This window comes from Vicia villosa, linkage group LG7, assembly GCF_029867415.1.
Source record: "Vicia villosa cultivar HV-30 ecotype Madison, WI linkage group LG7, Vvil1.0, whole genome shotgun sequence".
NCBI lineage: Eukaryota > Viridiplantae > Streptophyta > Magnoliopsida > Fabales > Fabaceae > Vicia > Vicia villosa.
Genome location: NC_081186.1, coordinates 111,802,780 through 111,819,245, shown reverse-complemented (window position 1 = coordinate 111,819,245; position 16,466 = coordinate 111,802,780). Strand labels below are relative to the sequence as shown.

Genomic DNA, 16,466 nt, shown 5'->3' with positions numbered 1-16,466 from the left:
TTTACATATTTAGAAAAAAATAAATAGACAAATATATAGTGACAATAATTTTATAAAATTATATTTATTATTTGCAAAAATTTTAGTTTTCATTATTTACATATTTCAAAAGAAATATAAACTTTATTCTTTTGTTAAAATTATTCTTATATTTCTTATAATGATTTTTTTATTTTTATTTTATTCAACCATTTTTCGTGTAAGAATAATGAAAAAATAATTAATTTTGCATTCAATTTTGATAACGACAGACAACTAAACACTACCATAATCATCTTTCTACAAAAGCGGCATCTAAAAAAGATGAGAGAGATAGGAATTATGATCTCTTCTCTTTAATGAAATGATGCATTGATAACAAACTTTATAGTAAATATGAGACAAAACCAAAAACTATTTATTTCACATATTCTTCCTTTGCTTGGACAAAAAGAAGACAAGATTTTTACCTTACATCCTAAGTACTCAAAAATCTATCTTGACTAACAAGAAAATGAAGTTTCATTATTCTTATATCTAGACACAAAACATGAACACTAAACTCTCTTCACTCTCTTCAATTATACTAATCTTAATCTACAAAACTTACATAAAACAAATATCAAAATGTGACAATCGATCAATAGTAAAATTCTTGAATGTTGCTCGAAAAATCCATGTCGAAGTTCATATCATCAAAGATATCTAAATCTATCGACGAATCCACAATCGAATTCGGGCCTGAAATCATATCACTCATGTCAGATTCACTTGGGCCTAGCCCAATATTATCCAAGTCCAATAGTGACAAAGTGAAAACATTTGACTCGGAGAATATATTGTTGTTGTCTTCATTTTCCATGAAATTGTTTTCAATCAATGTCTCTAAAAATATCTTGTTATCTTCATTTTCATATCCTATTGTAGGAGAAGAAAAATTGAATGATGGAAACACATCCTCTTTGTTGTCAAAAGTGGAAATTATCTCTTGGGTTGTTGGTTGGATTTTTTCCTCTTGTGGTTGAATTTTTTGATTGGGTAATTGTGAATTGTTTTGTTCAAATTTCATCTTTTTTGATGAATGTGGTTTGTTCAAATGACTAGATTGGATACATGTGTGTCTTCCTTTGTAGGTTATCTCATATACCATTGGATCTGCTTCTGATTTTTGCACTTGCTTTGTAGCTAAACAACCTTGTGCATTTCTATGAGTGCATCTGTAATATCCTCTGCATATACAAATCACAATTTGTCAAATAATAATAAATAAAAAATTATATTTGTGCATGAATGAATGATAAACACAAAAATAGCAACTTGGTAGTTGGTACAATTGTTGAACTTTTTCAATGTCCTTTCTATTTTGAGCACAGCATAGTGATAACACATTATTGCACCTACCAGAATATAATCTTTCTTTGTCCTTTGGAGAACTTTGCTTTTATCTAGTTATTTAATTTTTTTTCTTTCTTTAATTTTTTATTTTTGATTGGTCAATAATATTTTAGTAAGATAAGGCCACTTGCATACCAAAAAAACAGTCCTATAATTTTCAAATTTTTTAAATAAAAACTTTGAGAAAAACAAAAATTACAATGAATCACCGTAATTTTGGTAAAATTTACCGTCGTAATTTAATCAAATTCATCGAAAATTTTAATTAAACATACGCTAAACAGTTTAAACTTGCACCCTCAATTATATCTGATTCTTACCTTGGAAACTTAGCTCCAAGAATATCCTTTTGTCCATACTTTCTCCAGCTATAACCATCCTCCATAGACCCCTCAGAAGCTGATTCTAAATACACCTTCACTTGTTCTGTCCACTTAGGAATAGTTTTTCTACATCCCAAAAAAATTCAAAGAATCACATAAAGAAAATTCTTATGAAATAATGAAAACCTTTAAAAGACAATAAATTAATGTCTAACTTAATTAAGACAATACCTTTTCTTGGAGACATGTTTTTGCTTGAAATCTGAATCTTGAACCTCACTTTTAGGACTTCCATTTGAACAATGAGAATCAATTATGTTGACATTTTTTGTCTTAAAATTTCCCACATTATCTTTCACCATGGTGATTGCTTTCTCAATTGACAAAAGTATTTTATCAAGTAAAACTTCATTTGCTTCATGTGATGATGAACTTGATGATGATGGTGATGATGTTGATGAAGAAGATGAAGAGAAAATTTGACCATAAAGTTGCTTTGCTAGCTCCTCACCTTGCCTTAGTTCCCCAATGACACCAATTTGTTCATACTTAATCACTTCCATTTTTGAAATTTGTTGGTAAAAAATATAGTTTTTTTTTTTTGAAATTGAAATGAAATTGTTGAGGAAGTGTTGAATTGAGGAGGAGATTATAAGTGATTATGTGAAGGGTATGCTCAAAAATGAAGGTGAGAGGAAGGTGGTATTTATTATGAAGAAAAGAGAAGGAAAGGGTGATGAGTGTGTTTTTCTACCATGTGGGTCCTTGTTTTTTTGGCTAAAAGACTATGGTGTATATTCATATTAATTTTGTGTGTTTTTAGAAAGGAAAAAAGTGAACAAACCATGAAATTTATATTGAAATTATTGACTATTTCTAATGTGAAAACCTTGAGCCTCAATATTTTAGGCCATTGAATGGGTCAAGAAAAAAAAAAGGACACATTGGTGCTACTATACTCTACCATGATGGTAGTGAGCAACAACGAGGAACAAGGGTTGAAAATTCTAGGTTGATTCTCATATATTAGGATATAGATTAAGAGCTCTTTTGTAAAAAATAATAACTTAAAATGCTACATTTTTTATAAAAAAATTAAAAGATTTGTTTTTTTAAATTATATTAAAATTATATTTAATTGGTTTTTTTAATAAAATCGTTTTAAATATTTTTTGTGACATTTTTAAAATAATAAAAATTATTTTTAGGAGTTTTTTTTTTGAAAAAATATGCACCTTTTATCATGTTAAATTTTTGAACAATGAATATCTAGAGTTGTTAAATATTAAAAGTGCTATTTTAATATAAAGCAAATGAATTTGAAATGATTTTTATTATAAAATTTATTTTTAAAGATATATAATTACTATTAATATTTTTTAAATTGTAAACAGACTCTAAATATATTTTTAGTCTCTCCAAATTTTTTGGTTGAGATAATGTTTTTGAATGAATGGGACTTAAAGACAAGGAAAGTCTCGAATAAAATACAACACTTTGCTTAGTTGATGTTGATAGCTATTAAAATGAGAGTCTCTAATTAACAACGCAAAGGTGGGGAACTATGAGTTCTAGAATATATATTTTCTCTATATAGTTATGAGTTCTAGAATGAATGAATAAAATAATGTCTTGTTGATGATACACATGTGTGTTTGATTAATATTCGATTAAAAGCCAAGAGGCATTATAATAATTAGAATGTAGTTAACAATTAACATACGTATCACTTTTTAGTTAATTAGCAAACAAAGATAAAATCTTAATAATAATTAACAAAGTTTTTTTTAAAAAAAAAATTGACAGGACTAATAAATATTTTTGGCCATTTTTTATCACCAAACATGGATTGATATTTGTTGTGCTAGGCGGCTCTATAGGGTTGGTCAATGGTTTTGTTTTGTGCTCAATGCATTCCTAGTCCCACGAACCTCAATCATATAGGAACATATCCCTTTCCTTAGGAGCAACTACTACTACTACTACTCTTGTGGTCCTTAAACTAATAAGTATCTTCATTTTATATTATGTTAGATTATAACAATAAATTGAGTTTCTTTTGATGTTTTTATCATTTATATTTAATAAAATAGTTTATTGAATTGAAGTTTAATGAATAAATGTATTAATAAAAAAATTTATTTATATTTTCTAAAGCGACAAATAAAGATGAAATTTTATGTGGGATCATTGATGATTTTGGGGTGGATTTAAATTTGAGCATATTTCATGTTGCTTCTTTTTAATTGCATTCTAATAGTCAAGTTTTTGCTCGAGGATTTTAGGTGATTTGTTGGGGTCTTCATATCTCCCCCACCACCTGCATCTTTTTTTCATACAAAACTAAAGGCGTGGCCAAGGGTGGATGTTGTCTCTGAGCATCATTCATAATCGGGCACGGCTTCCTCCGTACACTTCAAACTAGAAAAGGCTAAAAGGATAAATGTGTTCGGGTCAGAGGAAGTGCCCATTTCCCTAAGGTTATTTATCAGGAAGATGGGCCTCACCAATTTCCTCTTTGTTTGATTGGTGAGCCCGTCATGACTATGGATTATGAACCAAGTAGGTTGAGTGAAACAGGGAAAGAAGAGATTGACTTTCTGGAAGAGTTTAAGTGGGCACGAGACCTATTTCGATACGAGATCGACTATCCCAAATTGTTGGAGTTTTTGGGTAATGTGTTTTCACCACCTTTGTTTGGTCTTCTCGCCTTTCTTGTCTATTTTTGTTTTTTATTATTCCTTGTCATTTTGCATTTAGGATGACTCAAGTTTTGATGGTTGAGAGAAAGACGACAATGGCAAAGGTGAAATCCCGTTAAGGCGAGACTCAACTCGTGCACCTGAGTGACACTACTAGTTTCCAAACAAGGGCACCAAGGAAAAGGAAAATATGGATAAGGGGGCATGGTCATAGTTGTTTCTATGAAACTTTCTACCAGTTCCGCCCAGGAGGGATCCAAGTCTCACCCAACAAAGAAAAACAAAGCATATTTGGGGAAATCGCTCGTAGACTCTGGTGCCACCCATTTAATTGACTTAGAGATGGATGGACTGATGTGAGAAAAAGAGGGTAGTATACCTCAAAAAGGGCCTCTTCCTCCGCCCAAGACGAATGAGAGTTTAAATTATAGGGTAGGAAATTTGACAGGCTAACTTTCCTCTATGATCTCCTCAACACAGTTAAGAGTGTTGAGAAAGAAAAGACCATGGGTGCTTATAAGATAGTGCGGCTTTTAGGAACATACTTGACGAGGAGCGTTATTCTAGGGAGAGTTCTCTTTGAGGGTTCAAATTCCTCCAACCAAAGGTAAAATGAGCTGAAAGGCGAGTTTATCAAGATGAAAGAAACCAAAGAGGTCAATCACACATTGTTGACCTCAGCCAATGATATGATATCTTCCCTTGAAGAATAGTTGGAGGTGGTGAAGGAGCAACAATATTACCTCTTGGAGAAGAAAAAACTATGGAGAGCCTTTGCAAAACTCATTGTAATAAGCTCTCATCCACTGAAGCCGATGTTGGCTTGCTTATGAAAACAGTCAAGGATTAGAATTTTCTTCTCCAGTCTCTAAATGTTGATCACAAGGAGGCGAGAATGGATGGTCCTATCTCTAGAATTCTTCAAGGTTGTATTAGATGAGCGATTGGTGGATGAAATTTATCCCGAGGCCACCCAAGACCTAGAAATTAAGCATGGGAGGGATTCTTTCTCGATGGAGATGGCGGCCACCAACAAGGTTGTTGAGGGAGACTAGGGCCCTTTAAGACAGTAACTTGTTGATGCTGCCCTTAATGCTTAAGGACTTTATCCTCTTTCCCTTGTACTTTATTTTATTTATTTATGTATTTGGTCCTTTATGTAACACCCCTTTTATACCCCAAAATTAATAAGCATATAATCAGAGAATAAGCATGCATATAATTCAAAAGGGCGTCACATCGATTTTTCAAAAACTAAAAAGCCTTTAAAAACCGACAGCATTTACTTACAATATATGATACACCTGGTCATTTCAAATAACACTTCTCAATTAATCATACTTTATCTAGAATATGCATTCACAGCGAAAACTACTAATACTCATGTGTTTCATAAAATGATCCATGTCCCATACCATGATCAAGTCTCAATAATCATATCAACATAAATTAAAACATAATTCGGAATATTTGGCTTAAGAGCCTATCAAACAACAAGTAATAACATAACAGGTTCTCAAATCAAGCGTAATGCATAACCGAATAGAAACATGAGTTCAAATAACTAGTCTACCCAGTGTTACATGACCAGAGCATCGACTTACTACCTAATCTCCAAAAACTCAGAAGAAACTCCGACTAAGATCACACGCGAACTACTAACTCCAGAACCTGCATGTCGCCAAACGAGGGCAACATTAAAACAGAAGGGTGAGAATACGAATCATTATGAAGGAAGTATAATAAGATACAATGGTTAAATTAACATTTCAAGTAATTAATCACACTATGTATAATCATGTAGATAATAATAATCGATCGATATTTCACATGTTATCAAGTATACAACAAGTATAAAGAGTATAATATTTCAATTCCAATATTATATTCTCAATTACGCACACAACCATAATGATCACATATTCACACATTTAATCAAATATGCATTCAAACATTACTCATTTCAATTATCAAGCTCATACACACATCACAACTACATCAACTTCACATAATCAATTATCGCATAATTCTAATGTGACTCAATGCAAGATATGTGACGCTATGCATGTGGTACCGCAATGTGAACCCAATGTTTCACCGCTTTCCGATTCAATATCTAGAATCCAAGCCACGCTTCCGATCCGGACAAGACCAAAGCCCACCAAAATGTAAACATATAGTTTACCGCTTCCGATTCACTCTAGAATCGAAGCCTCGCTTTTGTTTCAAAGCAAACCACCTTTGTTTCAAGGCACACCATGATATGAATGTATGTACAATGTTAATCAAACATATGCAATTAAGATCATCTCTACCATCTTAATATTTAGCATATTCCAATAATTCACTCTATGAATTATCCACAATATTGTACATAACATTCTCAACACATACATATCATTCACATATAAAAAGGTCAATTAATCAATTACGATTCACAAAATCCAATTAACACTAGTATACTATCTCATGTCAATTCACATTTATCACATATATATGAATATACACATTATCAAAATAACATCATTGGCATGACAATATATTATTCTCAACATAAATATTCGAGCCAAAAACCCAATTACAGATAAATTCTCAAAATATCGTAATTTACCAACAAACCGAATAGTTGATCTAATTCCAAATTATATTCCAATCAATTAAACACATTGAAATTAATTCAACTATTAATTTAATCAACCAATTAATAATCATACTATATTAATTTAATTCACTTCTATTTCTACTCCATTTCCAATTTCTAGCATTCTATTGCTCATGACCATTTTTATTGAAAAGAATATCGCGCTAGCTTTCTAACGCTTCGAACGGAGACTCAAACGGAGTTACAGTTCAAAAGATATGAATTGTTAAAGTTTCAACAAAAAGGCAACACTGACATCATACACTGACAACTCTAAACATGTCAAAATTACACAAAACAATTAAAAGTATGACTCTTAATAACTCAAAACAACTCTGACAACTTATTTTTCAACTCTAACAACTCTATTGACAACTCTAACAACTCTATTGACAATTCTATTAAATTGTTATAATTTATTTATAAAGAATATTTAAATAAAACACAATTTCGGTCGATTTGTAAAAATTACAATTTTCAACAAAATAACACCACCACGTTAATCTACTGATTAAACTTAGCTATCATGTAAATTTTCATTAAATTCCGGACAATTAATTATACCGCTTAATTCGGCTATTCGATCAAACGGGACTGTTTCTATTGTATTTCAATTTATAAAGGTTCATTTCCAATTTCTATTATATATATAATTTTAGAAGTGAAGCTACAGTACTTGTTCCAGTTAAACCAAGACAGTATAATTTTATACTAGTACACTCATGATAGAATTGAAAATGAAGTAGCATAAAATCTTTTAAGATTCTAAAAGTATCAAAATTATTTAAACAACATGTGAAGATTTTTCATAATCACTAAATATTATATTAGTAAACTTTTCTTGCTGCTACATTATTTAAGCATATATCATAATGAACCAATGTGTATATCATAGCTCATGTGAAGTAATATATAGTAGCAATTTATCTACATGAGAAAAGAAACAATGTCGCTACTGTTTCAAAGAAAAGAAGAATGTCGCTACAGGACTGCTACTTTCTTATTCTTCCTTTCATTCTTAAGTGTACTACATACTAAAATAAGGCTTCAATATATCAATTTCAAACATAATGATTCATCACATATCAAGGATTACTCATCAAAACCTAACAATGTCAAAACTATAAAAATTAGGGATTTTAACTTAAACATGTTTCTATCCATTGACCCAATTATACTAACCCATAATAATAGGGATTCTCCCCCTTACCTTGAATCAATCTCCTTCAATCTTCTAGTTTCTCCCCAAATCCTCTTCTCTTCTCCTCTTTCTCCTCTAGCCTCCTTTTTTCTTCTTTTTCCCCAAATGAGTTATAACCTCTAAAACCCTATTTTCCTTACTATCTCTATTTTTAATGGGCTTAACCCACAAATCAATTTCATATTTTATTTCTACTACTTAGGCCCAATTAATTATATATCCCTAATAACTTAATTAACCCATTAAACCCAATAAACACAATTATACACAAAATTAATTAATTCAATTAATTATTATATCTCATAACAATTAAATAATTATTTAACACACCAAGTAAAATAAAATAATATAATAAAATAAATACGGATAAAATCCTCTAATAACTCAATGTCTCATATTTTCGGTCTAATCTTAATTACTCGAAAAATTCCCAAAACGCTAAATATTAACTCATTAATATTTCTAATACTAAAAATATTAAAATCTTCGATTAAATATTGATCCGCTATCCCGAACTAATACCGACTAAATCATCCCAAAATGTGAAAATTTCAATAAACATCAGAAATGACTAAATTAAGAAAATAATTATTAAAAACACCAAATAATATAATTACTAATATAATTAATAAAAATATTAATAAAAATTGGGATCTTACAACTCTCCCCCACTTAGAATATTTTCGTCCTCGAAAATTCAATTGACACAACCATTTCGACACCGAAACCACGCTTACTATCTCCCGATTCATACCAATACAAAATGTTCCACATCTTCAACCATACAAGCTTCCAAGGATGTCACTCCAATACTCGAATGAAATACCATGCAAACACACCGTTCTCTCGATGTCAAACTTAGCAAGTCTCTCCATCCGATAATCCATCCTCACTGGAATAAAATAAGCGCATCCCGTCAACCTATCCACAATTACTCGATGTTCTCAGCAACCCGAAACAAAATCCATAGAGATACTATCTCACTTCTACTCGAATAGAATAACGGTTGCACCAACTAAACGGTTTCTGACAAGTCCAACTCAAATACACAATTCCGTTATATCCCTCTTCATACTTTACCACTAAACATTTTCCTCAAATCTTGATACATTTTAGTAGCATCATGACGTATACTCAACCATTACGATACCCTTCATCCAAAGTTCTCTTTGTCTGAATTCTAACCATCAGGAATACAAACTCGATCACAACATCTCATAACACCATTCTCGACAATCCAAAAGTTACTACTTTTTCCTTGATTAATCAATATCATCTTGTCAACCAATTGAAAAAAATCCAATTTCTAACCTTCTCAAATCTTGTCAAAATATTCCAAGTAGGCTTCAACATACCAACTTAACACACAAAGACGCCGCTTCACAACCAAACTCAACCCTCTAAATCGTTCCAACGATTTCTAATTCTTGAATCCTCAACATGACTTATAAAATTATTTCCTACTCAATGCATCAGCCACAACCTTCACTTTTCCAGGATGGTAATTCAAACCAAAGATTAAAATCCTTCGAAATTCTACTCGTCTTGTTTACCTCATATTCAACTCTTGTGATCACTCCACACATCAAACCTTGATCCACACAAACAATGCCTCTTACATTCCAAAACAAACACAAAGGCAAACAAATCCAATACATACATCGAATAATTCCCCTTATGAACTTTAACTTACCTTGAAGCATAAGCTACCACTTATCGATATCTGCATCAACACACCTCAACTTGAAATCCCATATCCAAGAAAATTCACTTCTTCCAACCAAAACTCACATTCAGAAAGCTTTACATAACCTTCTTCTCTTTCAGCACCGATAACACAATCCTTAAATGTTAAACATGATCATCGTCGCTCTTTGAATCAAATATCCTCAAGAAACATTACCTCATAAAACCTTCTTTCTTCTTACTCGACGAACAGTGGTAACTCTATGACTATACACTCAGACAATGAACCTCTTCTCAAACAATTCCTCAAATCTACTCTTCAACTTCTCCTTAGTCGATTTACACGCTACTAAGTTAGTAAGACAAGTCTATCTCGTTCATTACGATATCGCCTCCTATCAACAATAGATTAAGGGTGATCAGGTCCTCAATTTGTCAATAGACAGTCGACAATCATAATGAAACATAAACCATCGTTATTGAACTATAATAGTGTTCCTTCAGAACTTGCACTCGAAGTCACTTACAGCACCGAGATCCACAATCTCCCCTTAAAGTTACAATTACTTGATTCAACTCCAAACAATTCATACCAAAATTTATCAACTTGGTCTAACGAAAAACAACCTAAATGAATTCTCAAAATATCTACCAAAGATGCTCAACGGATAATTCAAACACGTAAAAAAAGTAGAAACAAGGCCACAACAGTTGTATCAATAACTATACTTCTATGCATGACAGGTAAAACAAGGTCCAATCTTATAACACAATCCAAAGAATGAAATAATGCGTTGCACCATTATCAATAATAAACACACACCTCAAATTAACTTATCCTTAGAAGTAGTCTCAGCACCAGACAACGCAAACACTTTTCCTTTCGCTTGATCCTTCTTTGACTTATTGCACATGGCACAATTGTGTCCTTGCTTACCACAACTGTAGCAAATCCTACTCGAACCAACTCCACAATCAACAGTTTTGTGACCCGTCTCGCCACGCCTGTAGCACTTAATTGGATTAGAAGCTTCTCCCCCACTTGGCTTCTTGCCAAGACCAGATTGTTCCCTCATGTCATCATACGATTTCTCACGGAATTGTTCTCCTCCTCGTTTCAACTGTAGAAACCTCACTTCTTTCTTTCCACGCACATCTTCTGGAAAATAGTTTCCCAAAAATGCATCACGGAAAAGAGTCCAAGCAACTTCAATACCTTCTATTTCAAATCTCCACACAGTATTACTCCACCGAACGTCAGCTTCTTTTGTAAGCGTGTGAGTACCAAACTGTACCTTTTGAACATCAGTGCAACTCACGACTTGAAAGATCTTCTCAATTTCTCTCATCCATGCATGCGCTTTGTCTGGTCCATACCCTCCTTCAAAGATCGGCGGGTTTCACCTTTGAAAGTCTCCAAAAGCACGGAACACATCCTCTCCTCCTTAACCGACATTCTCTTGTAGCTCTTGTCCAATCGCACCAGTCCACCTCATCATTGCCTCAACATTAATGTCAACACTCCTTCCCGCATCCATCGTCCTAAACAACCAAACATCCAGGCAAAACAGTATCGATCGTGTCAGATACACGAATCAAATACAGCAGGATAAAAGACATTAATAACCTTGACCAACTGGTCAACCAGGCTCTGATACCACTAATGTAACACCCCTTTTATACCCCAAAATAAATAAGCATATAATCAGAGAATAAGCATGCATATAATTCAAAAGGGCATCACATCGACTTTTCAAAAACTAAAAAGCCTTTAAAAACTGACAGCATTTACTTACAATATATGATACACCTGGTCATTTCAAATAACACTTCTCAATTAATCATACTTTATCTAGAATATGCATTCACAGCGAAAACTACTAATACTCATGTGTTTCATAAAATGATCCATGTCCCATACCATGATCAAGTCTCAATAATCATATCAACATAAATTAAAACATAATTCGGAATATTTGGCTTAAGAGCCTATCAAACAACAAGTAATAACATAACAGGTTCTCAAATCAAGCGTAATGCATAACCGAATAGAAACATGAGTTCAAATAACTAGTCTACCCAGTGTTACATGACCAGAGCATCGACTTACTACTTAATCTCCAAAAACTCAGAAGAAACTCCGACTAAGATCACACGCGAACTACTAACTCCAGAACCTGCATGTCGCCAAACGAGGGCAACATTAAAACAGAAGGGTGAGAATACGAATCATTATGAAGGAAGTATAATAAGATACAATGGTTAAATTAACATTTCAAGTAATTAATCACACTATGTATAATCATGTAGATAATAATAATCGATCGATATTTCACATGTTATCAAGTATACAACAAGTATAAAGAGTATAATATTTCAATTCCAATATTATATTCTCAATTACGCACACAACCATAATGATCACATATTCACACATTTAATCAAATATGCATTCAAACATTACTCATTTCAATTATCAAGCTCATACACACATCACAACTACATTAACTTCACATAATCAATTATCGCATAATTCTAATGTGACTCAATGCAAGATATGTGACGCTATGCATGTGGTACCGCAATGTGAACCCAATGTTTCACCGCTTTCCGATTCAATATCTAGAATCCAAGCCACGCTTCCGATCCGGACAAGACCAAAGCCCACCAAAATGTAAACATATAGTTTACCGCTTCCGATTCACTCTAGAATCGAAGCCTCGCTTTTGTTTCAATGCAAACCACCTTTGTTTCAAGGCACACCATGATATGAATGTATGTACAATGTTAATCAAACATATGCAATTAAGATCATCTCTACCATCTTAATATTTAGCATATTCCAATAATTCACTCTATGAATTATCCACAATATTGTACATAACATTCTCAACACATACATATCATTCACATATAAAAAGGTCAATTAATCAATTACGATTCACAAAATCCAATTAACACTAGTATACTATCTCATGTCAATTCACATTTATCACATATATATATGAATATACACATTATCAAAATAACATCATTGGCATGACAATATATTATTCTCAACATAAATATTCGAGCCAAAAACCCAATTACAGATAAATTCTCAAAATATCGTAATTTACCAACAAACCGAATAGTTGATCTAATTCCAAATTATATTCCAATCAATTAAACACATTGAAATTAATTCAACTATTAATTTAATCAACCAATTAATAATCATACTATATTAATTTAATTCACTTCTATTTCTACTCCATTTCCAATTTCTAGCATTCTATTGCTCATGACCATTTTTATTGAAAAGAATATCGCGCTAGCTTTCTAACGCTTCAAACGGAGACTCAAACGGAGTTACAGTTCAAAAGATATGAATTGTTAAAGTTTCAACAAAAAGGCAACACTGACATCATACACTGACAACTCTAAACATGTCAAAATTACACAAAACAATTAAAAGTATGACTCTTAATAACTCAAAACAACTCTGACAACTTATTTTTCAACTCTAACAACTCTATTGACAACTCTAACAACTCTATTGACAATTCTATTAAATTGTTATAATTTATTTATAAAGAATATTTAAATAAAACACAATTTCGGTCGATTTGTAAAAATTACAATTTTCAACAAAATAACACCACCACGTTAATCTACTGATTAAACTTAGCTATCATGTAAATTTTCATTAAATTCCGGACAATTAATTATACCGCTTAATTCGGCTATTCGATCAAACGGGACTGTTTCTATTGTATTTCAATTTATAAAGGTTCATTTCCAATTTCTATTATATATATAATTTTAGAAGTGAAGCTACAGTACTTGTTCCAGTTAAACCAAGACAGTATAATTTTATACTAGTACACTCATGATAGAATTGAAAATGAAGTAGCATAAAATCTTTTAAGATTCTAAAAGTATCAAAATTATTTAAACAACATGTGAAGATTTTTCATAATCACTAAATATTATATTAGTAAACTTTTCTTGCTGCTACATTATTTAAGCATATATCATAATGAACCAATGTGTATATCATAGCTCATGTGAAGTAATATATAGTAGCAATTTATCTACATGAGAAAAGAAACAATGTCGCTACTGTTTCAAAGAAAAGAAGAATGTCGCTACAGGACTGCTACTTTCTTATTCTTCCTTTCATTCTTAAGTGTACTACATACTAAAATAAGGCTTCAATATATCAATTTCAAACATAATGATTCATCACATATCAAGGATTACTCATCAAAACCTAACAATGTCAAAACTATAAAAATTAGGGATTTTAACTTAAACATGTTTCTATCCATTGACCCAATTATACTAACCCATAATAATAGGGATTCTCCCCCTTACCTTGAATCAATCTCCTTCAATCTTCTAGTTTCTCCCCAAATCCTCTTCTCTTCTCCTCTTTCTCCTCTAGCCTCCTTTTTTCTTCTTTTTCCCCAAATGAGTTATAACCTCTAAAACCCTATTTTCCTTACTATCTCTATTTTTAATGGGCTTAACCCACAAATCAATTTCATATTTTATTTCTACTACTTAGGCCCAATTAATTATATATCCCTAATAACTTAATTAACCCATTAAACCCAATAAACACAATTATACACAAAATTAATTAATTCAATTAATTATTATATCTCATAACAATTAAATAATTATTTAACACACCAAGTAAAATAAAATAATATAATAAAATAAATACGGATAAAATCCTCTAATAACTCAATGTCTCATATTTTCGGTCTAATCTTAATTACTCGAAAAATTCCCAAAACGCTAAATATTAACTCATTAATATTTCTAATACTAAAAATATTAAAATCTTCGATTAAATATTGATCCGCTATCCCGAACTAATACCGACTAAATCATCCCAAAATGTGAAAATTTCAATAAACATCAGAAATGACTAAATTAAGAAAATAATTATTAAAAACACCAAATAATATAATTACTAATATAATTAATAAAAATATTAATAAAAATCGGGATGTTACAACTCTCCCCCACTTAGAATATTTTCGTCCTCGAAAATTCAATTGACACAACCATTTCGACACCGAAACCACGCTTACTATCTCCCGATTCATACCAATACAAAATGTTCCACATCTTCAACCATACAAGCTTCCAAGGATGTCACTCCAATACTCGAATGAAATACCATGCAAACACACCGTTCTCTCGATGTCAAACTTAGCAAGTCTCTCCATCCGATAATCCATCCTCACTGGAATAAAATAAGCGCATCCCGTCAACCTATCCACAATTACTCGATGTTCTCAGCAACCCGAAACAAAATCCATAGAGATACTATCTCACTTCTACTCGAATAGAATAACGGTTGCACCAACTAAACGGTTTCTGACAAGTCCAACTCAAATACACAATTCCGTTATATCCCTCTTCATACTTTACCACTAAACATTTTCCTCAAATCTTGATACATTTTAGTAGCATCATGACGTATACTCAACCATTACGATACCCTTCATCCAAAGTTCTCTTTGTCCGAATTCTAACCATCAGGAATACAAACTCGATCACAACATCTCATAACACCATTCTCGACAATCCAAAAGTTACTACTTTTTCCTTGATTAATCAATATCATCTTGTTAACCAATTGAAAAAAATCCAATTTCTAACCTTCTCAAATCTTGTCAAAATATTCCAAGTAGGCTTCAACATACCAACTTAACACACAAAGACGCCGCTTCACAACCAAACTCAACCCTCTAAATCGTTCCAACGATTTCTAATTCTTGAATCCTCAACATGACTTATAAAATTATTTCCTACTCAATGCATCAGCCACAACCTTCACTTTTCCAGGATGGTAATTCAAACCAAAGATTAAAATCCTTCGAAATTCTACTCGTCTTGTTTACCTCATATTCAACTCTTGTGATCACTCCACACATCAACCCTTGATCCACACAAACAATGCCTCTTACATTCCAAAACAAACACAAAGGCAAACAAATCCAATACATACATCGAATAATTCCCCTTATGAACTTTAACTTACCTTGAAGCATAAGCTACCACTTATCGATATCTGCATCAACACACCTCAACTTGAAATCCCATATCCAATAAAATTCACTTCTTCCAACCAAAACTCACATTCAGAAAGCTTTACATAACCTTCTTCTCTTTCAGCACCGATAACACAATCCTTAAATGTTAAACATGATCATCGTCGCTCTTTGAATCAAATATCCTCAAGAAACATTACCTCATAAAACCTTCTTTCTTCTTACTCGACGAACAGTGGTAACTCTATGACTATACACTCAGACAATGAACCTCTTCTCAAACAATTCCTCAAATCTACTCTTCAACTTCTCCTTAGTCGATTTACACGCTACTAAGTTAGTAAGACAAGTCTATCTCGTTCAATACGATATCGCCTCCTATCAACAATAGATTAAGGGTGATCAGGTCCTCAATTTGTCAATAGACAGTCGACAATCATAATGAAACATAAACCATCGTTATTGAACTATAATAGTGTTCCTTCA

The 16,466-nt window shown here is 32.1% G+C and overlaps 1 protein-coding gene and 1 long non-coding RNA gene across 2 annotated transcripts; both read right to left on the bottom strand.

Moving 5' to 3' along the window:
• Positions 1-347: 347 nt before the first annotated feature.
• Positions 348-2,383, bottom strand: LOC131618289 (probable WRKY transcription factor 41). The gene is made up of 3 exons (XM_058889544.1): positions 1,929-2,383; positions 1,695-1,823; positions 348-1,208 (listed from the first exon to the last, which is right to left on the bottom strand). Exons 1-3 carry the CDS (start codon positions 2,258-2,260, stop codon positions 620-622), a joined length of 1,050 nt encoding a protein of 349 aa, XP_058745527.1. The 5' UTR covers positions 2,261-2,383; the 3' UTR covers positions 348-619.
• A 3,404-nt stretch (positions 2,384-5,787) lies between these two features.
• LOC131618288 (uncharacterized) lies at positions 5,788-8,351 on the bottom strand. The gene is made up of 2 exons (XR_009288788.1): positions 8,251-8,351; positions 5,788-6,070 (listed from the first exon to the last, which is right to left on the bottom strand). It is a non-coding gene; the product is annotated as an uncharacterized LOC131618288 (long non-coding RNA).
• Between the last annotated feature and the right edge of the window lie 8,115 nt (positions 8,352-16,466).